General features: G+C 40.4%; 1 protein-coding gene across 1 annotated transcript in view; it reads left to right on the top strand.

Moving 5' to 3' along the window:
- The window catches only part of LUZP4 (leucine zipper protein 4), a 43,177-nt gene extending 18,157 nt beyond the window's left edge, over positions 1 to 25,020 (top strand). The window contains 9 exon segments of the mRNA XM_027608686.2: positions 5,357 to 5,488; positions 6,838 to 6,953; positions 7,207 to 7,554; positions 7,556 to 7,709; positions 7,712 to 8,738; positions 13,203 to 13,284; positions 18,403 to 18,455; positions 23,101 to 23,221; positions 24,381 to 25,020. Coding sequence (XP_027464487.2) covers positions 5,357 to 5,488; positions 6,838 to 6,953; positions 7,207 to 7,554; positions 7,556 to 7,709; positions 7,712 to 8,738; positions 13,203 to 13,284; positions 18,403 to 18,455; positions 23,101 to 23,221; positions 24,381 to 24,479 — 2,132 coding nt within the window. The 3' untranslated portion in view covers positions 24,480 to 25,020.
- Positions 25,021 to 27,631: the final 2,611 nt, after the last annotated feature.

The raw sequence follows: 27,631 nt of genomic DNA, 5'->3' as shown, positions 1-27,631 counted from the left end.
GGTAAGTCATCTGGCCCTGGGCTCTTGTTTGTTGGGAGATTTTTGATGACTGCTTCACTTTCCTTACTGGTTATGGGTCTGTTCAGGTTTTTTATTTCTTCCTGGTTCAGTTTTGGTAGTTTATATGTCTCGAGGAATGCATCCATTTCTTCCAGATTGTCTAATTTGCTGGCATGTGGTTCCTCATAATATGTTCCTATAAGTGTTTGTATTTCTTTGGTGTTCCTTGTGATCTCTCCTCTTTCATTCGTGATTTTATTTATTTGGGTCTTTTCTCTTTTCTTTTTGATAAGTCTGGCCAGGGGTTTATCAATCGTATTAATTCTTTCAAAGAACCAGCTCCTAGTTTCGTTGATCTGTTCTACTGTTCTTTTGGTTTCTAGTTCATTGATTTCTGCTCTGCTCTTTATTATTTCTCTTCTCCTGCTGGGTTTAGGCTTTATTTGCTGTTCTTTCTCCAGCTCCTTTAGGTGTAGGGTGAGGTTGTGTATTTGAGAACTTTCCTGTTTCTTGAGAAAGGCTTCTATTGCTATATACTTTCCTCTTAGGACCGCCTTTGCTGCATCCCAAAGATTTCAAACAGCTGTGTTTTCATTTTCATTTGTTTCCATGAATTTTTTAAATTCTTCTTTAATTTCCTGGTTGACCCATTCATTCTTTAGTAGGATGCTCTTTAGCCTCCATGTATTTGAGTTCTTTCCAATCTTCTTCCTGTGATTGAGTTCTAGTTTCAAAACACTGTGGTCTGAAAATATGTAGGGAATGATCCCAAACTTTTGGTACCAGTTGAGACCTGATTTGTGACCGAGGATGTGATCTATTCTGGAGAATGTTCCATGGGCACTAGAGAAGAACGTGTATTCTGTTGTTTTGGGATGGAATGTTCTGAATATATCTGTGAAGTCCATCTGGTCCAGTGTATTATTTAAAGCCTTTATTTCCTTGTTGATCTTTTGCTTAAATGATCTGTCCATTTCAGTGAGGGGGGTGTTAAAGTCCCCCACTATTATTGTATTGTTGTTGATGTGTTTCTTTGATTTTGTTATTAATTGGCTTATATAATTGGCTGCTCCCATGTTAGGGGCATAGATATTTACAGTTGTTAGATCATCTTGTTGGATAGACCCCTTAAGTATGATATAGTGTCCCTCCTCATCTCTTATTATAGTTTTTAGTTTAAAATCTAATTTGTCTGCTATAAGGATTGCCACCCCAGCTTTCTTTTTATGTCCATTAGCATGGTAAATTGTTTTCCACCCCTCACTTTAAATCAGGAGGTGCTGTCTTTGGGTCTAAAATGAGTCTCTTGCAGGCAGCATATTGATGGGGCTTGTTTTTTTTTAATCAAATCTGATACCCTGTGTCTTTTGATTGGGGCATTAGGCCATTTACATTCAGGGTAACTATTGAAAGATATGAATTTAGTGCCATTGTATGGCCTGTTGGTGACTGTTACTGTATATTGTCTCTGTTCCTTTCTGGACTATGTTACTTTTAGGCTCTCTCTTTGCTTCAAGGACCCCTTTCAATATTTCTTGTAGGGCTGGTTTGGTGTCCGCAAATTCTTTTAGTTTTTCTTTGTCCTGGAAGCTTTTGGTCTCTCCTTCTATTTTCAATGACAGCTCACCTGGATATAATATTCTTGGCTGCATATTGTTCTCGTTTAGTGCCCTGACTATACCGTGCCAGTCCTTTCTGGCCTGCCAGGTCTCTGTGGATAGGTCTGCTGCCAGTCGAATGTTTCTACTATTGTAGGTTACATACCTCTTGTCCAAGCTGCTTTCAGGATTTTCTCGTTTTCTCTGAGACTTGTAAGTTTTACTATTAGATGTTGGGGTGTTGACCTATTTTTATTGATTTTGAGGGGGGTTCTCTGTGCCTCCAGGATTTTGATGCCTGTTTCCTTCCCCAAATTAGGGAAGTTCTCCACTATAATTTGCTCCAATATACGGTCTAACCCCCTCTCCTTCTTCTGGGATCCCAATTATTCTAATATTGTTTTGTCTTATGGTATCACTTATCTCTCGAATTCTGTCCTCATGATCCAGTAGTTTATCTTTTTCTCAGCTTCTTTATTCTCCATCATTTGGTCTCCTATATCACTAATTTTCTCTTTTGCCTCATTTATCCTAGCAGTTAGAGCCTCCATCTTTTATTGCACCTCATTAATAGCCTTTTTGATTTCGACTTCGTTAGATTTCAGTTCTTTTATTTCTCCAGTATCTTCCATGCTTTTTTCAAGCCCAGCTAGTATCTTTATAATCATTATTTTGAACTCTAGTTCTGACATCTTACTAATGTCCGTATTCATTAGGTCCCTGGCAATAGGTACTGCCTCTTGTTCTTTTTTTTTTGAGGTGAGTTTTTCCATATTGTCATTTTGTCCAGAGGAGAACAGATGAATGAGAGAACAAAATGCTAAAAAGGTAAAAATGATCCCAGAAAAATACACACTAAACAAATCAGAAGAGACCCGAAGCCGGGCAGAAAAGAATGAAAGAAAAAAAAGAATATGATCAGGCTGGTAATGGAACAGAGCCACACACTAGATTTTGGGTGTATTGCAGTCTGTTGGAAGAAACTGCTTCCCAAAATTTTAAGGAAAGAAAAACTTACGTATTTTTACAAAAATAAGAATAAATACAATGAAGGGATGGAATATGACTATAAAGATGAAAATTTAAAAGGATTTTAAAAAAGGAATTGATAGGATAAGAATTTGGTTAAAAAAAGAAAAGAAAAATTAAAAAAAAAGGGGGGGAGAATGTGATCAGGTGGGAGACTAGGATAAAGCCATACACTAGATTTAGGGTATGTTTTGGTCTGTTAGAAGAAATTCTCCCAAAAGTTTAAAGAGTGAAAACTTATATATATATATACACAAAATAAGGTTAAGTACAATGAAGGGATAGAATATGATTGTAAAAATGATAATTAAAAAATATTTTTAAAAAGGAATTGATAAGATGTTGGTTGAAAAAGGAAAGACAAAAAATTCAGAAAAAAAGAAATAGTAAAAGAAAAAGAAAATTTTAAAATTAAATTTGAAAGACTAAGGAATCATGGGAAAAAAGCCATGAATTTTTTGTGCTGTATTCCCCTAGCGCTGGAATTTTGCAGTTCTCATTGATCGGTAAACTTGGTCTTGGCTGGTTGTTCTTGCTGATCTTCTGGGGGAGGGGCCTGTCGTGGTGATTTTCAAATGTGTTTGCCTGAGGTGGAATTGCTCCACCCTCCTCCTCCCAGAGGAGCCTAGATCTTGGGATCCCACTTCTCAGTGAGCCCTCAGAGCAAAGCAGTCAATCACTCCTGTCTCCCCGGTCTCTGGCTGCACTCCGTGCTCACCCAGCCTGTGAATGAGCGTTTCTGTCTCTGGCACACAACCCTGTTTAGAGTCTCCAAACCCAGCAGATTCCTGCAGTGTGCTTCCTTGCCATTTCTCCCCAGGGAGGAAGGGGAGTATCCCCAGATCTGCCGCTTGTTGGGTCCCTGCTGGAAGAGCAGTGGCCCGACTGTGCCGTGGATCACGGTTTATGGTAACCCCGAGCTGAGAGCCCACTCCTCAGTCTGTCTCTGCAGCTGCTTTCCCCGCTCCGATACCTGGGAGCTCTGCCACAGTGAGGTACCCCAGTCTTTCTGTGACCCTGAGGGCCCTGAGACCACATGTCCCAGCGAGGGTTCCACCCCCTGCTTAGCCACTGGAGCGATGTCCCTCAGTAGAGCAGACTTCTAAAAGTTCCAATTTTGTGCTCCGGTAGCCGGCTGAGGAGCCTCCCTCCCGCCGCGGGCTATCTTCCTGAATATCGCCTCAGATTCACTTCTCCTCATGTCCTACCTTCCAGCCGGTGGTCGTATTTCTGTTCATAGGATTGCTGCTATTCTTTTCTTTGATCTCCTGTTGAGTTTGCAGGTGTTCAGAGTGGTTTGATCCCTATCTAGCTGAATTTCTGGGACCAGATGAAATTTAGGTCTCCTACTCCTCTGCCATCTTGCTCCTCCCTTCTGCAAGATGTTCTGATTAGTGAACTCTCTTATACTGTAATGAGGAAGAATCCTGTACTGAGATTTGTACAGATTTTAAAAGTCAAATACAGGGGAAAGAATAGAGGGAGAAAATGAGAAGGTAAGAGCATGCAGAAGGAATACAAGGAACAGAACATTAAAGGCTATGTCTTTGCAAGATGTTATAACCATTGGCTGCCAACAGACAGACAGAACAAAGGCTTAAAATAGGCTTGTCAAGAAATGGTACTCAATTGATTGTTGAGTTTAGCCCTACTTTTTAAGATGCCAGCCATTTAAAAGAAAATCAGACTCAGATTTTTGGAGACCCGAGGCAGGACTAGTACTAAGCAAAATAATGAAGGCATTAGTAAATCTTTGGTGTACAACTGCCTCCTCTTTTGTACCTTTCCCAACTCCACCTCTCTCTTCTAGTATCTCTAGTTCCTTCCAAATACCTAGCTTGTGCTTATTTCTAAAGGTCCCTTGACCTAAGTAACCTTTCATCCATTGATAGAACATCCCACCATTAAATCTTCCCATCCCAGATGTTAGGAGAGATATTTTAAAGCAGGTTGTACGTGTCTCTCATCCTTCAGATCGTGCCACATAAGTGCTCTCTGCATGAGTGTATTAAAACATGCCTGACTACAAACTAAAGTCTGATTGCTTCCTGCTACTGCACTAATCTTAATTCCTTGCCTTTTTGGTATCTCCTCTGAATGTCCATCACTACTGCTTCCTCTCTTGCAATTCACGAAAATAAATTCAGCTAATTGTCTAGCACTTACATTTCATCAGGAATGACACTATTGCTCTGTGTTTCTCTGAAACTACAACATTTAGTTCCCTTTTGGCTACTTTACTCTGAAAGTATTTTATTTTATTTATTTAATTTGCTTATTTTTTGTGAGTGAGAGGGAGAGAGAGCATGTGTGCATGAGCATGAGTGGGGGCGGGGAGCAGAGGCAGAGGGAGAAGCAGGCTCCCCGCGGAGCAGGCAGCCTGATGCGGGGCTCGATCCCAGGACCCCGGGATCATGACCTGAGTCGAAGGCAGACGCTTAACTGACTGAGCCACCCAGGCGCCCTGAAAGTATTTTATTTTTGCATAAATGGAGTTAGTATAAATCTGTTGAACAGGAATTTTTCTCTTTATTGCTCCAGGAAACTAACCCTAAAATGTCTGCATTGTTTGATCTTTGTTATCATTATTATTATACTGTTATCATTTTTCAGGGCTACCAGTTTTTACAATGTTCTGAAATATGAGGTAGAATATAGATTATTCACTTGCGACACGTTGTAATTTGGCTTTTTCTATTGTCTTCATTTTTCATGTGTTTCTAATACAGATGACATTATAATCCTTAAAAAGTTAGAAAGTAAAAACACTGAACCAAAAAGCCATGGAACACAGATCCATAAAGAAAACAACCCAATTTCAAGACAGCAAGCAAATGCTCGTAGGCATCGCTGGCAAAGAGGTAAAGTATACTAAAAATCAAATGTTGCAAAGAATATGAAATACTTGTGAATAACTAGGTAAGAAAATTCTCAAACTTGGAATGTATTCTAAAGTTGCATTATGTTCCTAGTTTTATTTTTCTTGGAAATGTAGGCATATAGGTTTGGTAAGAATTTATGCCATGACAAATGAAAACAATTTTTAAAATTTATATGTGTTTCTGCCATAAGGGAAAGCAGGATGAGAATGATAAATGTTTTATACCTGTTCACAAGCCTGCCTGGTTGGTCTAATTTCACCTTTAGGAGGCAATACAGGAGGGGTAAGAGCATGGTTAATAATCTGAGCACCATGGCATCCACATTCTGAAAAAACAAATGCTGTACGGCAGAGTACAGAACATGAAGAAAGCCTTTTTTGTATTTCTAATCCTATCGGTCAGTGCAGTCTGCATATTTTAATAAGAATGTGCTGCAGACTGCCATTGTAGAGAAGCCTTCCCAACAATTAAGGCTCTCCATGGTTTAGTCAGCAGGCTGCAATCATCTTGACAGTGCGCATACCACTCCAAGTCCCTGCCAGTTGCCCACCCAGTTTCATTATAGTCCTTGTTTGAATCCTTCAATGGCTTGGCGCGTTCTGAGACATGGAGGGTTGGTGGTTATTACGGGAACAAAGCTGCTAAGAATGGTGAGGTGGCTTATTCTCATGTTTCTTTTTTAAAAATTTATTTTAGAGAGAGAGCACGCACTCAGGGAGGAGCAGAGGGAGAAGGACAGGCAGAGTGTGTGCTGAGCGCAGAGCCCAGTACGGGGCTCCAGCCCACAACCGTGAGACCATGACCTGAGCCAAAACCAAGAGTCGGATGCTTAACCGACTGAGCCACCCAGGCGCCCCATCCCATTCTCATGTTTCTAACTAACCATAAGATTGATCTTTGTGAGCCTTTTGGAGATCCATCTTCTTTGTTTCTTAAACTGTCTTTACACCCAAAGCAAAGCAGACAACTGAGGCAAATAGTCACATGATTAATACAAAGCAGACAGTTTTTCTCCATCTCCTTTTTCTAGTAGATAGATGATATGCCCCAACTTTGTTGGCATATGAAAACAAATTTGAAGTATTGTATACAAAGAAGACTACTATATTAAGGTATGCAAATAGAAACAGTATGGCAAAGACTTTCCTAGAATTCGATGATATCCTAGACTCCTAGATTCCTAGACTCAGATGATATCAGACTAATGAAATGTCAAGTTTTGCAAAACCCAGTGCATAGCGTTAAAACAGTGAGGTTACAGATAATATTTCTGAGAGGTATGTTGAATTTACTCACTGAAAATACAGAAAATAATTATTTTTTCAAAGGATTCTCAAGATTCAGAGAGAACACTGAGGAAGGAAATGATACAAAACCATACAAAGAACCCTCTGGATTCAAGCCTGGACAAAGCTCTTTAAACAAGCAGCCTGTAAATAAGCAGGTAAATAAACACTCAGAATTAACCAACATAAAAGGCCCTAAATGTAATATAATTCTTAATATTAAGGATTATTTTAAATTCCATTGAGAGCAGAGATTGTTTCTTATTCCCTCCTGGTGCTTTGAACAGTTAGTTCTGAAAACTGTTTAGTCTATAAAAATAGGGGCAATGAAATTTTTAAAAAAATTGCCCATAGAAATGGCTTTGACAAAATATCATTATATTTGTTTTGCAAAATTGTGGTTCTTTGCAGGAGAAGTGCAATGAAAATTCTAAGTCCCAAGCAGAGAGGAGTGGAAGCCAGTCAGAGGGGAACCAGCATCAACTGGAAGGATCTCAAGGCCAATCATCAGAAAATCAACACCATTCAGAGAGATCTCGTGGCCAGTCAGAGAGTTCTTGTAGCCAGTCAGAGAGTTCTCATGGCCAGTCAGAAAGATCTCACGGCCAGTGGGAAAGATCTCGTGGCCAGTCAGAGAGTTCTTGTAGCCAGTCAGAGAGTTCTCATGGCCAGTCAGAAAGATCTCACGGCCAGTGGGAAAGATCTCGTGGCCAGTCAGAGAGTTCTCATGGCCAGTCAGAGAGCTCTCGAGGCCAATCCGAGCGATCTCGTGGCCAGTCAGAGAGTTCTCATGGCCAGTCAGAGAGCTCTCGAGGCCAATCCGAGCGGTCTCGTGGCCAGTCAGAGAGTTCTAGTGGCCAGTTGGAGAGATCTTCAGGCCAATCCGAGAGATCGCGTGGCCAGTCAGAGAGATCTCCAGATCAATCGGAGAGATCGCGTGGCCAGTCCAAGAGTTCTCGTAGCCAGTCCGAGAGTTCTCGTGGCCAGTCCAAGAGTTCTCGTAGCCAGTCCGAGAGTTCTGGTAGCCAGTCGGAGAGTTCCGGTGGTCAGTCGGAGAGTTCCGGTGGCCAGTCGGAGAGTTCTGGTGGCCAGTCGGAGAGTTCCGGTGGCCAGTCGGAGAGTTCCCGTGGCCAGTCGGAGAGATCCCGTGGCCAGTCGGAGAGATCCTGGGGCCAACCGGAGAGATCCCGTGGGCAGTCAGAGAGATCCTGGGGCCAGTCAGAGAGATCCCAGGGCCAACCGGAGGGATCTCGTGGCCAAATGGAGAGATTTCGTGGCCAACCGGAAAGATCTCGTGGCCAACTGGAGAGAGCTCGTGGCCAATTAGAGAGAGCTCATGGTCGGTCAGAGAGAGCTCATGGCTGGTCAGAGAGAGCTCATGCCCAGACAGAAAGATCTCGTGGCTACACAGAAAGATTTCATGGCTACAGAGAGAGATCTCTTGGCTACAGAGAGAGATCTCATGGTTACACAGAGAGATCTCATGGCTACACAGAGAGATCTCTTGGCTACAGAGAGAGATCTCATGGTTACACAGAGAGATCTCATGGCTACACAGAGAGATCTCGTGGCTACACAGAAAGATCTCATAGCCAATTAGAGAGATCCCGTGGCCACACAGAAAGATTTCATAGCCAATTAGAGAGATATCGTGGCCACACTGAGAGATCTTATGGTCACTCAGAGAGATCTCATGTTCTATCAGGGAGATCTTATGTCCTACCAGTGAGATCTCATGTCCCATTAGAGAGATCTTATGTTCCATCAGGGAGAGCTCATATCCTTCCAGGGAGATCTTATGTCCCATCAGGGAGATCTCATATCCTCTCAGGGAGATTGCACATCCCTTCAGAGAGATCTCATGGCCAATCAGGGAGATACCGAAGATATCCTCCAGTAGAAAGATTCAGAACGTCACCCAGAATTGAGTCTGATTTTGACAGGTAAAAACATAATAAATACTTAATCATTAGTACAGTGTGTTGAGTAATGTGGAAATGTAAGTGCATGCTTCTTTCATATATCTATATTTTAGTGGCTAAATATGTTTTTGTAACAGACATTGTATTGAGACTAAGATATTAATAGAATGGAGGTAACGTGGCATCAATTTTCTTTCAGCTTGCTGACTACCTCTCGTATCATCCAGTTTTCCAGTGGGCCCTTGTTAAGTCGCTTCATCTAGGTTGGCTTTCCCTGGCAGAGCCCCACTTACTCAGCCTCTCCTACTAAGCTTCCCCACAACAAAAATATATTGACTCAGTGTCCCATTCCCTTTGAAACTTCCAACCTGCTAGGCTAGCTAATCTAACAACAAACTATGCTAGATTTGATAATATGTAATCTCTGATAATGAATTTCTGTGCTTCCTTCCTCTGTCTCCTTCCTAAAGAGTATTCAAAGTCCTGAGCACACAAATGATAGTTGTATCTCGGGGCAGCTGACCTTTTCTGCTTTCCTCCAATCAGACCGCATAGAACGTGTTATTCTATGCATAGATGCAACATGAAGCTTCTGAATATATTTTGAATATATTGTGTATATTTACTGTTGCCTTAGGCTAGGTCTGTCTGCCCCGGGGCGGGCGGGGGGGGGGGAGTAATTGAATAGTATTGCAAATTGGTTGAGTTTTAAAAACCACAAGACACTTTTATTGTGATTAACTAGGTAATTGAGTAAAAGTTTATTTTTAGTTCAAAGTTCTCAGTAATTGCTTTCAGTTTGCATTGCTTATAAATGTCTAGTGAAATATTTTAGCACATATTAACAACTGCACAGAATTGTTAGTTTCAGCTAAAAAACTATTTCCAAAATGTATGTGTGGGTTATTGTGTATATAGACAATGTCTGATGTAGGCACCATTTTAATGCTAAAGGCCCCCCATCCTTCTTATATTAACAGTATACAAATAATTTGCTATAAAAAATTAAAATTCAACACTGTGATGACAAATAATTAATATTTCCGCATTTCTCAGGTATTTTCACGTTTTACTTCATTTTATACAGTAATTTTTGTTTGTCAAGTGGCATAACACTTCCACTGAGGTCAAATGCCATATTTCTGACGTTTTACATTTTAAAATGTAATGAACAATTCTGTTCAGTTTTTTCTCCTTTATCTTCTATTATTATCTTTTTTTTTGTAGTCTCAGCACAAATAAGTAGTACTTGCTTGGATAAGGTTGAAGTTGTCAAATGCTGAACTCTTATAAAAGAAAAAAGAATGCATAAAGTACAGAAAATTAATATACTTTTATAACTGATCCCTTGGAGATGAATTCTTCTACTTTGTAATTTTCCATTCTAATGCCATATATAAGTTGACCAGTTAGACGTAATAATACTCTTCAGACCTGGAGTTGGCTTCTCCACCAAGTATAAAATGAAGACTTCAGTAATTTCATGCCCTCACACAAAATCTTCCCCTCAGGCCAGCTTCACCAGGAGGTAAAGACAAACCAGTTCTAAGTACATTTCTGCCCTAAACAAGCCACCAGTGTAGAAGCCCAGTGTGGTCTAAATAAAAGACAAGTAGTTGTACGAATATCTGGAATACAGAATGACAGCATATTCAGAATATTATTTATTTATGGAGATTTACAACAACTTTTTTCAATTTTGAAAAACCAGTATGATTCTCAAAAACTCTAAACAGAATTTATTTTTTATAAATATATTTATTTATTTATATGTTCCACACCTCCAAAATACCCGATTTCAGCTTTTGCTCCTTTTTCCTGACATGGTGATGATATCCAGAGACAGAGACCTTCCTTGGCCATGAAAGTGATGTGTAAATAGAGAAGCAAAGCAGAATAAAAACTGTCTTTTTTACTCTCCACTAAGTAATTTACATGAAATGAATGGCAAAGTGTGCATATCTTTACATTAGCTGGGCTATCCACCTGATGAAAGCTTTTCTAAACACAGATAATAGCTTCAGAGGAAAGGAGGTACTTAGTTTTGGAGTGCTTGCCATTTAAACTCCAATTATAGAGTGACAACTGACATCTTATTACCACTCCAGCATTCCAAGTAATTCTTGCAACAGAGTCAAACCTGATTATAATCGACAAATCAGATCTTTGGATCTAAAATCCTTAATTTACTATGTATCACTCTAAAAACAGACATCTTTTCAGAGTGATTGATTTCCTTATTTTTATTCCCAAATTCTTCACTATTCCCTAGCTCCATTTGGTACCCAATTGTTAGTATTTTTCTTATTTCTTGAAAAAAGATGCCAGTGAGATGCCATTTGTTTTTTTGTGACTGGCTTATTTTACCTAGCATAATATCCTCAAGGTTCATCCATGTTGTAGCATGTGACAGGATTTACTTCCTTTTAAAGGCTGAAAGATATTCCATTGTGTGTCTATACCACACTTTATTTATCCATCGATGGACATTTGGGTTGCTTCTACCTCTTCAAATAAGCTCTCTGCCCCCCTTCACCCTTCTGGGATTCTCATAATCCATATATTGGCCCACTTGATAATTGTACCATAAATCCCTTAGGCTCTCTTCATTTTTCTTCATTCGTTTTTGTTTTTGCTCTTCCAAATCAATGATTTCAAATGACCTGTCTTCCAGTTTGCTGATTCTTTTTTCTGCCTAATCCAATCTTCTGTTGAACCCCTCTAACGAATTTTTCATTTTGGTTATTGTATTTTTCAGCTCCAGAGTTTGTTTGGTTATTTTTTATAGTCTCTGTCTCCTGGCTGATATTCTTATTTTGTTCATGCATCATTTTCCTGATTTCTTTTAGTCGTGTACCTGTGTTCTCTTTAAGCTTATTGAGCATCTTTATGACTATTATTTTAAATTCTTTGTCAGGTAGTTCATAAATCTGCATTTCTTCAAGGCTGATTTCTGCAGTTTTATTTTGGTCCTTCGATTGGACCAGGTTTCTGTTTCTTTGTATGTCTTATACTTTTTGCTGGGATTTGGGCATTTGGTTTTTGTTTTTTTTTTTAAGATTTTATTTATTTATTTGACAGAGAAAGAGCACAAGCAGGGGGAGCGGTAGGCTGAGGGAGAGGGAGAAGCAGGCTCCCCACTGAGCAAGGAGCCTGAAGTGGGGCTCGATCCCAGGACCCCAGGATCATGACCTGAGCCAAAGGCAGATGCTTAACCAACTGAGCCACCCCGGCGCTCCAAGGGATTTGGGCATTTGAAACAACAAACACCTTTCCCAGTCTTTGCATACTGGCTTTATGCAGGGGAAGGCCACAAATCTACTGTCTGGGAGCTCTAGCACCTTTCAGACCTTTTATAATCTTGCGACCCTTGGCATTTGCCTACAGAACTGCAGCTCTAATGTGCTGCTTGCCTCTGTTTTCAATAGCTTTCAGACTCCGGCACTGGTCCCATGAATGCTCCGAGTCTGGTGAGACAAAAACCAGCCCCTCAGGCAGCCCCCAGAGAAACCAGAACATTGCAGACATGGTCCACTCTTTAGTTTCCATCCCAAGGGAGGAGCCCTAGTATGGGGGCTTCCTCCCAGTTGCTCTCTGCTCGCAGCCTAGGGGGAAAGACACAAATGGGCACACTAACTGTCACGGATATTCCTACCCCATTCACTGGAATCCCTTCTTGGTTTTACAATGGCCTGGGTGCTATATACCAGCTTCTCAGCTGGTCTCTGGAGTTCTCATAGAGGTATTCTAGTCTATATATTGCTTTTAATTCAGTGTTATCTCTCAGGCAAGGAGGACCTATAGCTTCCTAGTCTGCCATTGTCTTAGTCTGCTTGGGCTGCCATGACAAAATACCTCAAACTGGGTAGTTTAAATGACAGGAGTCTATTTCTTACAGTTCTGGCGGCTGGAAGTCTTACATCAGGGCGCCATCATGGCTGGGGTCTGGTGAGGGCTTTCTTCCTGTCTTGTATACAGCCACCTTCTCTCTGTGTTCTAACATGGTGGAGAGACCGCAAACTCTGATCTCTTCCCCTTCTTATAAGGACACTAATCCCATCATGGGGCCCTGGCCTCATGACCTCATCTAAACTTAATTACCTACCAAAGAGCCCCTGTTCCAGATACCATCACATTGGGGGTTTGGGCTTCAACTTAGGAATTTTGAGGAAACAAAGCATTGAGTCTATCAGTGCCATCTTGCTGACATCACTCCTGAAAAAAATTTAAACAAAAATAGTCACCCAAATGCCTGGTTAACTTCTGATCTTTGTTATGCATGCGGTAAGTAATAATTCACACCGAAGCTGAAAATCACTTACCAAAACACTCTTCTGTATTTTAATTGCATCCAGCGTTCTGTCTTAGCTCAGATGATGAACTGTGCGTAATAAAATAATATTACTTGAAGACATACGTTTTACATAATTTCTTTCAAAATAAAAGGTTGCTTTTTAAAGTATCAACATTTATGATTTGTATCAGGTTTTTAATAATGAAAAGAAGGAAAGAATACTTCCAGAAGCAGATGCAGCAAAGACATGATCAAATGAACAAGAATCGAAGGGTAAGTACCAGTGCTTTCAGTTTTCTAGCAGAGAGTCTATGTAGTTTTTTTATATCATTTTCTTTTGAAAAGGCTTTTCTTTTTGAAGCCACTTTCTTTCTAGTAGTTAGTTTTGGTATCTGCTTGTACTGATGATTACTTTAATACTTTGTTAAAACCTTTTTACCAACAACAGTGTAGGAAGAAGTCATGTATGTCACACATGTCAACATGAGTCAAATGTTTCCAGCCTTGTGGTACAATTGCTTACAAAAGGTTCCTACTTCCATTACCCTCGTCTTATCTTACGTTATTTAGCCTCTAATTGGGCATTAGACACAAGGGAGATAGGATGATACAAATAAAACTTTTTTTTTTATTTTAAAGATTTTTATGTATTTATTTATTAGAGAGAGAGAGAGAGAGAGAGCACAAGCAGGGGTAGTGGGAGAGGGAGAAGCAGGTTTCCTGCTGAGCAGGGAGCCCAATGCGATGCGGGGCTTGATCCCAGGATGCTGGGATCATGACCTGAGCTGAAGGCAGACGCTTAACAGACTGAGCCACCCAGCTGCCCCACAAATAAAGCTTATTAGTAGTATTTTTCTTTTTTAAGTAGGCTCCATACCCAACATGGGGCTTGAACTCAAGACATTGAGATCAAGAGTCCCATGGTCTACTGACTGAGCCAGCCAGGTACCCCAGTAGCATGTACTATTTTATTTTTTATTTTTATTATTTTTTTAAAGATTTTATTTATTTATTTGACAGGGAGAGACACAGCGAGAAAGGGAACACAAGCAGGGGGAGCGGGAGAGGGAGAAGCAGGCTTCCCGCTGAGCAAGGAGCCCCATGTGGGGCTCCATCCCAGGACCCCGGGATCACGACCTGAGCTGAAGGCAGTCGCTTTATGACTGAGCCCCCCAGGCGCCCTGCATGTATTACTTTAAATACTCTTTTACAATCACTGAATCCCTAGGATATTGTCTTTATTTTATTTATTACTTATTTGCTGAAGTTCTATGAATGGCAATTATAAGAAATGTTATCTATCAATTAAGCTAATTAAATCTATTTTGCTGGAAACTCCATCTTTAATACAGAACCAATGTGTTTCACATAAGTGTTTGTTTATTTATTTATTCATTTATTTATTTATTTTTAAAAGTTTTATTTATTTAAGTAATCTCTACACCCCACATAGGGCTTAAACGCACTACCCTGAGATCAAGAGTCACATGCTCTTCCAACTGAGCCAGCCAGCCGCCCTTGACATAAGCATTCGATTGAGTAGATGTAACTCCTTCGTGAAACATCTAATAGTTACTCCTATACATGACACTCTGGTATTTTTCCCAATACCTCTTTACCTATAGGAAAAGACAGGGTAGCTTAAATGGCAGCATGATATAGTGTAAAGTGTTCTAGTCTAGGTCTCAGAGACTTGGCTTCCCTTCCCGGCTGGCTAATCTACTTACTAGCTGTGTGTATGACCTTGAACAAGTCACCTCCCCTGCTCTCAATATTAGTTTTCTTCCCCTCTAATTAAGATTAGAATGAAGGACATCTACGAGATAGCTAAAGAGATCTAAGTGGTATGGTGTAGTGACTAATGATAGGGGCTTTAGACTCAGGCTTGAATGGAATCCTATTTCTACCGCCTCATACCATATCTAATCGATTTCAAGATACACTTTTTTTTTAGGTTTTAATATCTCTGAAATCAGGAAGTGCCTTACATTCAATGGTATATCATAGTTAAAGTGAAAAGCTTTTAAAAGCTTTCTCAGTGATATCTAAAACAACAGCCCATTTTATAACCATGGTGCCAGATTCGATGAGACAGGGTAGCTAAGGAAGGCTGAGCAGGTCGCTTCGAGCCTGTTTTCTCAGCTATAAAATGGGAATACTATTGATCTCTTAGGTTGTAATGATTAATTGAAATATATGTAAACATTTTAGGATAGAGACTGGATTGTGGTAAGCATTCGATAAATTGGATTTCACAGGGACTGGATTATGGCAAGCATTCCATAAATTGGGGTTCTTATTATTTTATTATTACTATGATGATGATTATATTAAATTATTCATTATAATTACCAAATGCTCATTATGGCCATATTGACATGATTACTTTAAAAATGCATGCCTTTTTAAAAGTCCTTATAGTCTAATTAATTTTCTGATTTGGATTTTATACATATATATACTTACTTGTTATTGAAGAGATTTTCAACATGAAGTAAAAAATCCCCATGAGGGGCGCCTGGGGTGGCTCAGGCGGTTAAGCGCCTGCCTTCGGCTCAGGTCATGATCCCAGGGTCCTGGGTTCAAGTCCCGCATCGGGCTCCCTGCTCAGCGGGGAGCTTGCTTCTCCTTCTCCCTCTGCCTGCCACTCTGCCTACTTGTGCTCTTTCTCTGTGTCAAATAAAAAACAAATTTTTTAAAAATCCCCATGAGAATATAGGGGCAAATATGAATATTTTAAAAAAATCAGAAGAAAATATCTAATAGGCTTCCAGATAGATACACCTACAACCTCCTAAGTGTTTCTGTTTGTCCATTCATTTCTCAAACCTGACTTCAGTTCTTATCATTCTAATAAATTTTGCTATCAAAAGATTTTTATTACTTCTTTGTTGTCAAATTCAGTGGCCTTTTCTTAGGCCCTTCTTTCTCTACTTCTTTGTAGTATTTCTTCATTTAATACTTTTGAACACTTATTATACATAATGTATATATATTATATATACATATTTAATACTTATTTTATATATATATGTGCTATGTACTTGAGAAAGAATCTTTACTCTAAGAAAGAAAGAAAAAAGAAGGAAAGAAAAGAGAGAAGGAAGGAGGGGTGGGAGAGAGAGAGAGGGAGAGAGAGAGAAAGAAAATATAGCAAAAATACCTAGATAGAGGTGGGCCCAAGGTACAAACCAGCTAGGGAGGTCAGGGAAGGCATCCAAGAGGAGAGAATGTTTGCTTCGAGTCCTTGAGGCTGAGTAGAAGTAAGCAAAGCAGAAAAGGTGGGAAAGGCATTCTAGTCAGAGGAAACATTATGTATAAAGGTATAGAAGTGAAAGAAAGCACGGCACGTTTGGGAAACTGTAATTAGCTTGTTTTGACCAGACTGCAGTGGTTTTCAAACTTTGTACTGCAGAGTTCCAGCGGTTTCGAAGCGGTGCCCTAGGCACCAATGAAAGCAGTTTTGTTTTCCAATATTTTGCATATTGGGATACCAAATAAGGTTTTGTTAGAACTTGGTATTCTACCACTTAAAAAAAAAATAGTTTGAAAATCACTGAGCTCAAGTGTAAAGTGTGTGGGTAGAGCTATTGAGAGGTAAGTGTGAAGAGGTAGAGTGTCAGGAGCCAGATCCCTGAGGGCCTGTGTGCCATGCTAGGGTATGGATTTTATATCAAGGGCAATATAGAGGTATTGAAAGACCTTAAGGAAGGAAATGGCATTGATCAATTTATTTTAGAAATAATCACATTAGCTCATATGCCTTTCTTCTAATAGCTTCGAGTTGTAATTCCTGCTCCTTTCCCTCCAATTCTGTGGCTCCTATTCTCATTTCTCTTTTTCTGGCTTCTCTACCACCTCGTGAAGCTCCTGGACAATCTGCTGTGATTGCCACTGGTTTGCGTGTAAACCGTACCTCCATTCTGGTGGTGTCCTTATCTTTCTTTAGGTCTTGGCAAGGACCCTATTAACTAGTGTTGCCAGGAGTAGAATATGGGTGAACATATGTGAGGCTCTGTTTAGCTCATGGAGTCATTGCCCTTAGACACACATCCATCTTGAATTCAGGGCTGCCTTCCGTAACAGGTTTACTTATGAACACTAATATGTGCTTCCAACTTGAACATGAACTTTCCAGTAAGAGCATATTTGATCTGTAACCATTAACTTTGAGGAAAACCTCCATGCGTTATGGTCCTTTTATAGTCTGCTGGCTTGATGGACTTTTTGGCTGCTATTATATTGTTTGTAAGGCTCTTAGTACCAAATCTGCTTGCAAACCGTAACTATGGTTAGGATTTCATATCAAAACAGCTGAACCACCAAACACCAGCTACATATAAACTGGATGCACTGAAACCAGTTCAGTTGTGGAGTGATCTGGGCCAATTAACATTTGAATAGAATGTTTTCATTATGCTTTGGTTAGTTTTCATTGACCACATGTAGGTGTAACCTGTGTTGTCATTTACAAAGTAATTATAAGGATAAGGAATTTAAGCTAATCATTGGAAAAAATCCTAACTTGCACATGAAATGTCTGATTGGGATATAGGTAAGACTTTCTAAAATTAAGTTATTAGGATAATACAGTTCTCCATCTCACTTAGCTATCTTTTTATTTTTTTACATTTTTTTAAGTAATCTCTATACCCAATGTGGGGTTCAAACTTACAACCCCAGGAACAAGAGTCGCCCGCTACTGACTGAACAGGCCAGGCACCTCCCACTTAGTTACCTTAATTACAGTTAATATCTCAGGCTTATTATAGAAAATTTATAATGACACACTTTGTGGATTTTATCTACAATTATTATCTTTCTCCTAGATTCAGACAAGTAACATGTGGATCCAGGCCACATCTAGATCTTGAGAATTTTCTTCTGGGTCACTATGAGCTATAAGGCCTTTGGGAGGACATTTGACTTTTCCCAATCTTCATTCCCTAATTTGCTATGTGAGGGGGTTGGACTGCTTGATCTTCAGGGACCCCCTGGCTTTGACATTCTTTTTTTTTTTTTTTTAAGATTTTATTTATTTGACAGAGAGAGACACAGCAAGAGAGGGAACACAAGCTGGGGAGTGGGAAAGGGAGAAGCAGGCTCCCGGCTGAGCAGGGAGCCGATGCGGGGCTCGATCCCAGGACGCTGGGATCATGACCTGAGCTGAAGGCAGATGCTTAACGACTGAGCCACCCAGGCGCCCCATGGCTTTGACATTCTTGCATCAGTGAATAGGGGAGAAAAATCTGAAATTGAACGGGAGACCAAGGATCAAGCAAAGAGAATATTGTTACTGGAAATGTTAGTCAATTGAAGATGTAGAAAATAAGCACCTTGTGCTGAGTACGGAAGCGTTTTGCATGATTTGTTTCAACTTTTCCCATTTAGATGTCACCAGAAAATGACTACAGCTTCCGTGAAAGTGATCGAAGACGTGAAAGGTAACTGTTGATAGATATTTGTACAGTTAAATTTAATTATTCTTGGGGAAAAAAATAAAACAAAAACAAATAAAGGTAACTTACCCCAGGGGGCCTCTAGAATCTGATTCTGAACAGTCCATAACAATTTCTGTTAACGATCCTAATATAGAACCAGAAAATTCATGAGTAGAACTGCCTGGTTTGATTTTTTGTTTATATTTGAGATTTCCGTGTTTCATTTTGCTATGGTGAGTGTAAGTGTCCTGATGTTGTATCCTTTCTACTTAAAGCATGCAGGAATTGTCACCCTGAAGAATTCGGGGCCATGAAGATTTTTCTTCATTTTCAGTCTTAAGATTAAAACCCTCTGCTCTTTATAATATATACCAGACATACTAAGTAAATTTCAGTGTTCCAAATGATCTTAGATTTAAGCATGGAGGACTTTGCCAGGCGAAATTATCAGGAGCATTTGTGTACCCTTTCAGAGCTGTTAGACTCCCTTCAAAGTGGGTCTAACCAAGGGCATCTGTGGAAGTGTTGAAAGAGCTGTGGACATAGGAGCAGATTAATTACAATCGATTGCATTTACTGAGTGCCTATTATGTGCCTGGCACTGTGCTAAGCACTTTTACATTTGTGATATAATTTAATCCCCAGCAATCCCAGGAAGTAGGTATGAACATTTCCATATATAGATGAATAAAATAAGCTCAATAGGGTATATTAACTTCCTCAAAACAGTACAACTAATAACATAATTCAAATTTTGAATGATCAATTCAAATTTGGTTTGTGTGGCTATAAAGCTGTGGGCTTTCTATTCTTCTTTTTTAAAAAAAGAGTTTTACTTATTTATTTGACTGACAGGAGAGAGCTCAAGGGGGGGAAGCAGCAGACAGAGGGAGAGGGAGAAGCAGGCTCCCCACTGAGCAGGGAGCAAGGACCCCGGGATCGTGACCTGAGCCGAAGGCAGATGCTTAACCGACTGAGCCACCCAGGCGCCCCTATTTATTTTTTTTGAGAGAGAGAATGAGAAAGAAAGCTCGAGTAGAGGGTGGGGCAGAGGGAGAGGGTAAGAAGCAGACTCCCTGCTGAGCGCAGAGCCCTATGTGGGGGCGGGGTGGGAGAAGCTCAATCCCACTACCCGAGATCATGAGCGGAGTGGAAATCAAGAGTCAGATGCTCAACCACTGAGCCACCCAGGAGCCCCTCTACTCTTCTATAGTCTCTCTCCACTAGGACAAGTAAAAACGAGGTGAAAATTTTTAAAAGCCTAGCATATTAGTTTTCTATTGCTGCTTAAACAAATTACCACAAACCACTTAAAACAGCACTCCTTTATTATCTCAGAGTCCTATAGCTCAGATGTCCAGGTGCACTGGGCTGGTTTTCTACCTAGAGCCTCATGGAACTGAAATCAAGTTGCTGGCCCTGGGCTGTACTCTTATCTGGAGGCTCTGGGGAAGAATTCGCTTCCAAGCTCATTGTAGTTGTTGGAAAAATTCAGTTCCTGGAGGTTGTGGGAATGAGGTTTCTGTTTCCTTGCTGGCTGTCAGCCAGGGGTCACCCTGCTTCTAGAGGTAGCCTGAATTCCCTTTCTTGCTGGGCCCCTCTACCCTCAAACCAAAATGTCATGTCCTTCTCATTCTTTGTTTTTGTTTTTTTTAAAGATCTTATTTATTTGAGAGAGAGAGACAGCAAGCACAAGCAGGGGGGAAAGGGGAGAGGGAGAAGCAGACTCCCTACTGAGCAGGGAACCCGACGTGGGGCTCAATCCCAAGACCCTGAGATCATGGGATTGTCGGCCTGAGCCGACGTTTAACCAATGGAGCCACCCAGGTGCCTTGTCTGTTTTCTTTTTTTTAAAGATTTTTATTTTTATTTATTTTTATTTATTTTTTTTAAAGATTTTATTTATTTATTTGAGAGAGAGAGAGAATGAGAGATAGAAAGCACAAGAGGGAAGAGGGTCAGAGGGAGAAGCAGACTCCCCGCCGAGCAGGAAGCCGGATGCGGGACTCGATCCCAGGACTCCAGGATCATGACCTGAGCCGAAGGCAGTCGCTTAACCAACTGAGCCACCCAGGCGCCCAAGATTTTTATTTTTTTTTAAGTAATCTCTACTTAAAGTCCCCCAACATGGGCTCAAACTCACACCCAAGATCAAGAGTCACATGCTCTACCAACTGAGCCAGCCAGGTGCCCCTCCTTCTCTTTGAATCATTCTGACTTCTTCTTTTGCCCCCCCCTTTTACTTTTATCACATGATTGGATTAGGCCAGCCCAGATAAACCAGGATAATCTCCCTCTTTTAAAGTCAATTGACTCGTAACTTTATTACATCTACAGGGTCTCTTTTGCTATGGATGTGATATCTCATCATATTCACAGTTCTGAGGTGACACTTTGGGGGCTATTTTTGGAATTCTGCCTACCACATCTAGAATGTTACACTTACCTGCTTTTCAAATTAATAATGTAATATATTGTGTTCAAAAAATCAAAAAAACATGTCCCTGTTCTATGGAATGTTGTCAAAGAAAAGGAAAGAGAGAGTAGAACTGAAAGTTAATTAGCAAACCAATATTTATTTAATTACTCAGAGCAGTCTCTCTTTTTGCCAAATCAAACATGGGTTTTGGTCCAGTTGGGTCCTCATAGGAACAGTATTTATAACCAGAAAAAAAGCAACAGTGAAAACAATACCTGACTTGTTTAAAACCACTGACTACAGCAACTTAACTAACAATATCAAGATAACCGGACAGCTGTTAGGCTTTTATTGTTCTCTACCTCTTATAGAGTATGACTACATGCTATAGTCTGAATGTTTGTGTGTCCCCCAAATTCATATGTTGAAATCCTGATGCCCCATGTGACGGCATTAGGAGTAGGGCCTTTGGGAGGTGATTAGGTCATAAGGGTGGAGCCAATGTGGCTTAGTGTTTTTATCAAAGAGACCCCACAGAGCTCCCTGTTCCCTTCTACCATGTTAGGGCATAGCTAGAAGATGGCAGTCTATAATCCAGAAGAGGGCATTTATCAGAACCTGATCAGGCCGGCACCTTGATCTTAGACTTGCCAGCCTCCAAAACTGTGAGAAATAAATGTTTGTTGTTTATAAGCCACCCAGTCTATTTACTTAAAGCAGCCCAAACAGATGAAGACACGACATGTGGTCAACATTTTCCCTTAAACTGTTTAGCCATCCATTAAAAAAAAAATCTTCTGTGCTGTTTATTTTCATGAAGAGCTGTTACAATAAGACAGAGCAAGAACCAGACCCACCATCAGCCATTCAGGAAGCCCTAAGTAGAGGATACCCCTGCAACATGGCAGAATGAAAATTTTTGGATAGCCAGGCTGCTTTTTCTATTAATTTCTATGTGTCCACATGTGCTGGCTACTTTTTAAATAACAACTGTATTGAGGTATAATTTTCACACCATAAAGTTGACCCACTTAGAGTATACAATTCAATGGCTTGTAGTATATTAACAGAGTTATGTCACCATCACCATAATCTAATTTTACAACATTTTCATTATCCCTCAAAGAAACGCCTTTTTTTTTTTTTTGAGGGACTTCATCTTTTTTTTTTTTTTTTTTAGATTTTATTCATTTATTTGAGAAAGAGAGCGCATAAGCAGGGGCAGAGTGAGGGGGAGAAGCAGACTCCCCTGCTGAGCAGGGAGCCCAACGTGGGGCTCGATCCCAGGACCCTGGGACCATGACCTCAGCCAAAGGCAGATAGATGCTTAACCGACTGAACCACCCAGGCGCCCCCAAAAGAAACTCCTTGTACCCATTAGTAGTCACTCCCCATTAACTCCTTTCCCTCCCTCCTGCTAAGCCCAAGGTAATTACTAATGCATTTTCTTTATATATGGAAGCTCTGGCTACTTTTGTTCCAAATGCTTATAGGAATGGCCATACTGACATAACAGTAAAACTGTTTTGGCATTTAAGTAGTAGCAAAACTCATCTAGTGGTTTTGAAGTAACAATATAAAAAAGGCTAGATTAAGGCAGGCAAGTGATCCTCTTGGATGTTACACAAACATTCCTAGATTCAATACTTGGAATCTTTTTTAAAAAAGATTTATTTATTTGAGAGAGGTGGGTGAGGGGCAGAGGGAGAGGGAGAGAGAATCTCAAGCTGACTCCCCACTGAGCACGGAGCCTGACGTGGGGCTCCATCCCAGGACCGTGAGATCATAACCTGAGCCAAAATCATCAGCTGCTTAACTAATTGAGCCACCCAGGTGCCCTGGAATATTTTTTTTTTTTTTAAGATTTATTTAATTATTTGAGAGAGAGAAAGTGGTGGAGGGGCAGAGGGAGAGGGAGTCTTAAGCAGACTCCAAGCTGAGCATGGTGCCCGACATGGGGTTTGATCTCGCAACCCTGAGATCATGACCCTGAGATCTCAACCTGAGCCGAAACCAGAAGTCAGATGCTTAACCTACTGCACCACCCAGGAGCCCCAGTACTTGCAATCTTAATACTAAAAGGAACTTTGAAGATTCTTGAGTATACCTTCTTCTTTATATAGCTGGTGGAAAAGAGACCTAGAGAGGCTAAATTGAATGGCCCAAAGTTGCTACTCTAATTAGTGCCTTTGAAATATGTTTTTATTAAATATTATACTTAATTGACAGATACATGAGATGTGGGGTTGAAGCTTCTCTCCTAGCAACTAAAAAAACAATAACCAGGAGTCCTCTGCAGCAGCCTGAAGGAAAATACCCGAAACTCAACTTTCAAGCAATTGGTAATCAGGTAAATATAATAGAATTGCACCATAAGCTTGCCCATGAAATGTTCAAGAATCCATGTCTATTTTAAGTATATACAAGGGTTATCTTTTATGTATAGGGAAAAAAGTAGTTAACCAAAGCCTTTCTGGAGCCCTTTAATACACAAGAAATTTCTTCCCTGTATTTCACCTTTGTGAAAGACATGGAGGTCAAGAAAATAAACTGACCTCAATTACTCATTTTTTAAAAGTGAACTTCAAGTCAGTCATGGATTTATTTCAATCTACTGTACATTTACATCTGTAGTGGTCTTAAAGTTCAAAATGGTTCTCAGCTGCCAAGGAGACACTCTGTTTACCAGACTGTGTACTAAAGAAAGCAAAAACAAAAACAAAAATCAAAAAACTAATGTAATTTTACAGATTTTCACAGCAGGGGTTGAAATCAAAAGAATGATCTGCCAAACTTCAGTTAGCAACAGATTAAATTAACCAGAGCACCCTGTTCCATCCGTATTCTGATTAATTGTGTTCCACATAAAAGCATATGACCCAGACGTGGGAAACAGGCAATTTATAGTATTGGAGAGATGACTGTGCTTCTGAGCAGTACCAGTCTGGCTTCTGATTTGGGTTTTGGGGTGGTGGTAAAAAGCAATTTCTTGAAGATGGAGAGAGAAACTTAGGCTCAGTGCCAGTCTATATAAGGAAGAGACTGGAAGTTAAGTCTTGGGAGATCTTTGAGGTATTCCAGCTGGTTATATAGACTAATAATACCACTTGGAAGTCACTTAGCCCTAGGGGTGTCTTCACAAGGCAGATGACCAGATTCCTGGGCATAGTTGAAGCATTTAATCTCCACTGCATAGAAGTAAGCCTGTCCCTCATCCCACTTACTTTGTGGGTAATTGTATGCTTTCTTCGCTGCCTCTTCAATTAAGCCCTTTGAGGACACTGTGTAGCCTGTAAGAACCCAAGAGGTGGTTATACCATAGATCAGGCAAATTCCTTCATGCTTTCAGGGTCACAGAGAGGAGCTCTATGCAGTCTCTTCAAACTCATGGCCTTTCTCTGGTCACTCCCAGTCTTCTTCTGCTGTCCCCTGTCTACTTCAATAACCAAGTTCCATGAGTATTTTTTAATGTTAACCCACTGAAGTCATAGCTTCTCTTTCCTTCACAGACTAAGCTTTCACTCAATGAAAGATTCTCTAAGCTGAAAGCAAAGAAAATACCAGAATCAGTTTCCAGTTTTGAAGACAAAAAAATCCTTTCATCTTAAAGGTTTGCTGTTAACAGGGATATTGTAGTGAATTAATGCTAGAGCCTAGACGTATTCTTTCAGTATTTAACTTTTTGCTGCTCTTGTTAATGTGTTTTTTTCTTAAGTAAGCTTTAATGTGAATAATCTGTCCAAAGTGTTTACATAAAAGAAAAAATGTTTACTTTGTTTGCATAAAAAAACAGGAAGATAAGTAAGAAGTAGGAAAGGTGATTTGGAAGGAGAGATGTTAGGAAGACAGCTATGTTTTCAGAATGATGTGTCTTTTCAACATTAGAGAATTTGTTTCTTTGGTTTAATTTACTTGAGCTCTAGAGCCCACATATGAATCCTAAGTAGACTGTCTTTCAACAGTAGAGCAAAATTATTGCTAAGTATCTTTTGTGATGAAACAGTCTCTGCCTCAAAAGTTAGTAAGACTGAATTCTACTCTCTATTAAAAGGACACATTTGTATCCAAGCCTTTTCATTTTTTTTCTAGGAAATTATACTTTTGCTTTTGACATAAACTTGTAAGAATTTCAAATTGTTCTCCTGTCATTTTCCATGAATTCATTAAGTTAATAAAGTTTAAATACAAACGTGACTTTTTTTCCTTTCCATTGATACTTGGGGTCCGAAGTAATAATGATCCCTCTGCAGACAGATTATCAAAGTGTAATTTGGACGTCACCTGTTGTCCAGCTAAGCCTGTTGTTACAGTACACTAAAAATACGGTTTTATAATTACTTGGTACTTCCCTGTAAGACTGGTGGTTTTTAGCCTAATTTAATAAATTCTGTCCTCACATTTAATAGTCATTTGTGTGAGGAAAATGAAATACAGTATAGAAATATAGGAATAGCTGGATTCTAGTCTGGCTCATTTATACCATTGTTTTCTGAACACATTGTTTTCTGAACCACTTGAATTAACAAGTGGTAAAGGCTCTCCTACTAATAATATCGTGTTGAAAAACAAAGCAATCACGAGTTGACCTAAGGTCTGTGTACTTTGCTGTAGCTTTGCTGCCAAGTCCTAATCTTGAATATAGAGAATGACAGTGTGCATGAAGCTTCAGAATGTAATTTCTAGCAAGTGATTTGGGGAAAGAATGTTTCTTCAGATCACAAAAACAATACATGTTCACTGAAGAAATTTTAGAAAACACAAAATACCAAAAAAAAAAAAATCATATCCATAACAACTGTGATCTCTACCTCCATATTAACTTTCTGGACACTAAGGTTTGCTAAGTAACAAAGCTTTCTTTCCACAGTATGTACCCAGTTCCCCACTGCCAGACATTTAGGCTGCATCTAGTTTGAATTTTTGTAAATTAAACTTGTGATGAGCATCCGTGTAGCTCTCGCTAGATAAGATAATACCTATTTAGAATGATACACCTATTGAGAAAGTACTCTACAGAATATGTACAGAATAGGAAAGGCTTGTTTTCTCATACCCTCATCAACAGAGAATGTGGGCTAGATATACTGTTTTCAATGTCTTGCTTGCTGATGGATAATGCTGAGTAAAGAGAAACAGAGTAAGTCAAGGAACCTCGTAATATCTTCCAAGCTCCAGATGGTCTCTTTTCTATATTAAACAGTAGCCATACAACTCACACATCTCTCCCTCTCTACCTTGAATAGCGTTAGAAGGATAAGAGTGTAGACAACCAGTTTGGTCAATGCCAAGAGAGAGACATTCTAGCTCTTTGTCAGTACACGAATCAAGAAACAGGCTGACTGAATTTTCCAAGTTTGCCTCATTTAGCACCCATCATAGCATTACTTTTTTTTTAGATTATTTATTTATTTATTTAAGAGCGAGAGGGAGAGAGAACAAGCAGGGGGAGTGGCAGGAAGAGGGAGAGGGAGAAGCAGGCTCCCCGCTGAGCGGGGAGCACAATGCTAGGCTCGCCCCCAAGACCCCGGGATCATGACCTGAGCCAAAGGCAGACGCTTAACTGACTGAACCACCCAGGTATCCCCATATACCATTCATTTTTGAAGTGAGGTCCTCAGACCAGCGTCATCAGAATCACTTGGGACGGTGCAAACTCTCCAGGCTCACCCCAGCCCTACTGAAGCTGAAACTCCAGGTGTGGGCCCCAGCAGTCTGTGTGGTGCAAGCTACAGTGTGAGACTATACACTATCCAGCTACTCGGTGGTAATGAAAAGTCCCACTCAAGACCAGGTAGGAATTGTAGGGCCTAACCCATCTCCCTGTCTTCCATTTCAACCTTCCTGCTTATTACTTTTTCTGGACGTTAGGTACCTGCACTCTCTCCCCTCCTCTCCATTTGTGCTCTAATACTATCTCCAGGGGATGAGAGTGGATGTTGGAGGACCCTCTGCATGTCTGCATCTGCAGTCCTCTCTCAGTGCAGCCACCCTCTGATCTTAGGTTTCCTAGAGATAGGGCCTGGGATGTACCAACGGATCCCACTCTATTTACTGGTTGGGGTGGCGGTGGTCATGGAACTCAACATGGTGGAGCTGGCGTTTGAACCCAAATCTCTCAAGTCCCAGAGCTCATACTCTTAGTATGCATGCCTTTGCTTCGATCACACCCCTCTCTGGGATGTTCTTTCACTCCTTTTCTGACTTTGGATACTGCCTGTCCTTCAAGCTGCAGCTCTGCTATGTTACATGGGTTAAATGCAGGAAAACACTACAAAGTTGTCTGTACGAGATTTGGCCCCTTTGTGATTTGATGCCTGCCTTTGCTCTCTTCTCTTCTTTCCTTCCAATTTTCTTCACTCATATGCCTTTACAACCACACTAGCTTCCTGGTTATGCCTCTAACGCAGTAGGATGCTCCTGCCTCAGAGCATTTGCACTGGCCTTTCCATCAGCCTAGGATGCTTTCCCCCTAGAAGACTCTTCCTCCAGACATTTGCACGGCTCCCTCCACCTGATCATTCAGGTTTCTGTTCAAGTATCCCTTCTCGGGAGAAGTAGGAGACCAAAATTTCGTCTGGTCCCAGGAATTCAGCTAGATAGGGATCAAACCATTCTGAACACCTACGAACTCAACAGGAGATCGAAGAAAAGAATAGCAGCAACTCTCTGAACAGAAAAGCAACCACTTTCTGGAAGGTATGATGTGCGGAGAAGTGACTCCGAGGCGATATTCTGGAAGATAGACGGCGGGGGAGGGGGC

Source organism: Zalophus californianus, chromosome X (genome assembly GCF_009762305.2).
Source record: "Zalophus californianus isolate mZalCal1 chromosome X, mZalCal1.pri.v2, whole genome shotgun sequence".
Classification (NCBI taxonomy): Eukaryota; Metazoa; Chordata; class Mammalia; order Carnivora; family Otariidae; genus Zalophus; species Zalophus californianus.
Note: the sequence above shows the minus strand (reverse complement) of the source record. Positions and strands in the feature narration are given on the sequence as shown.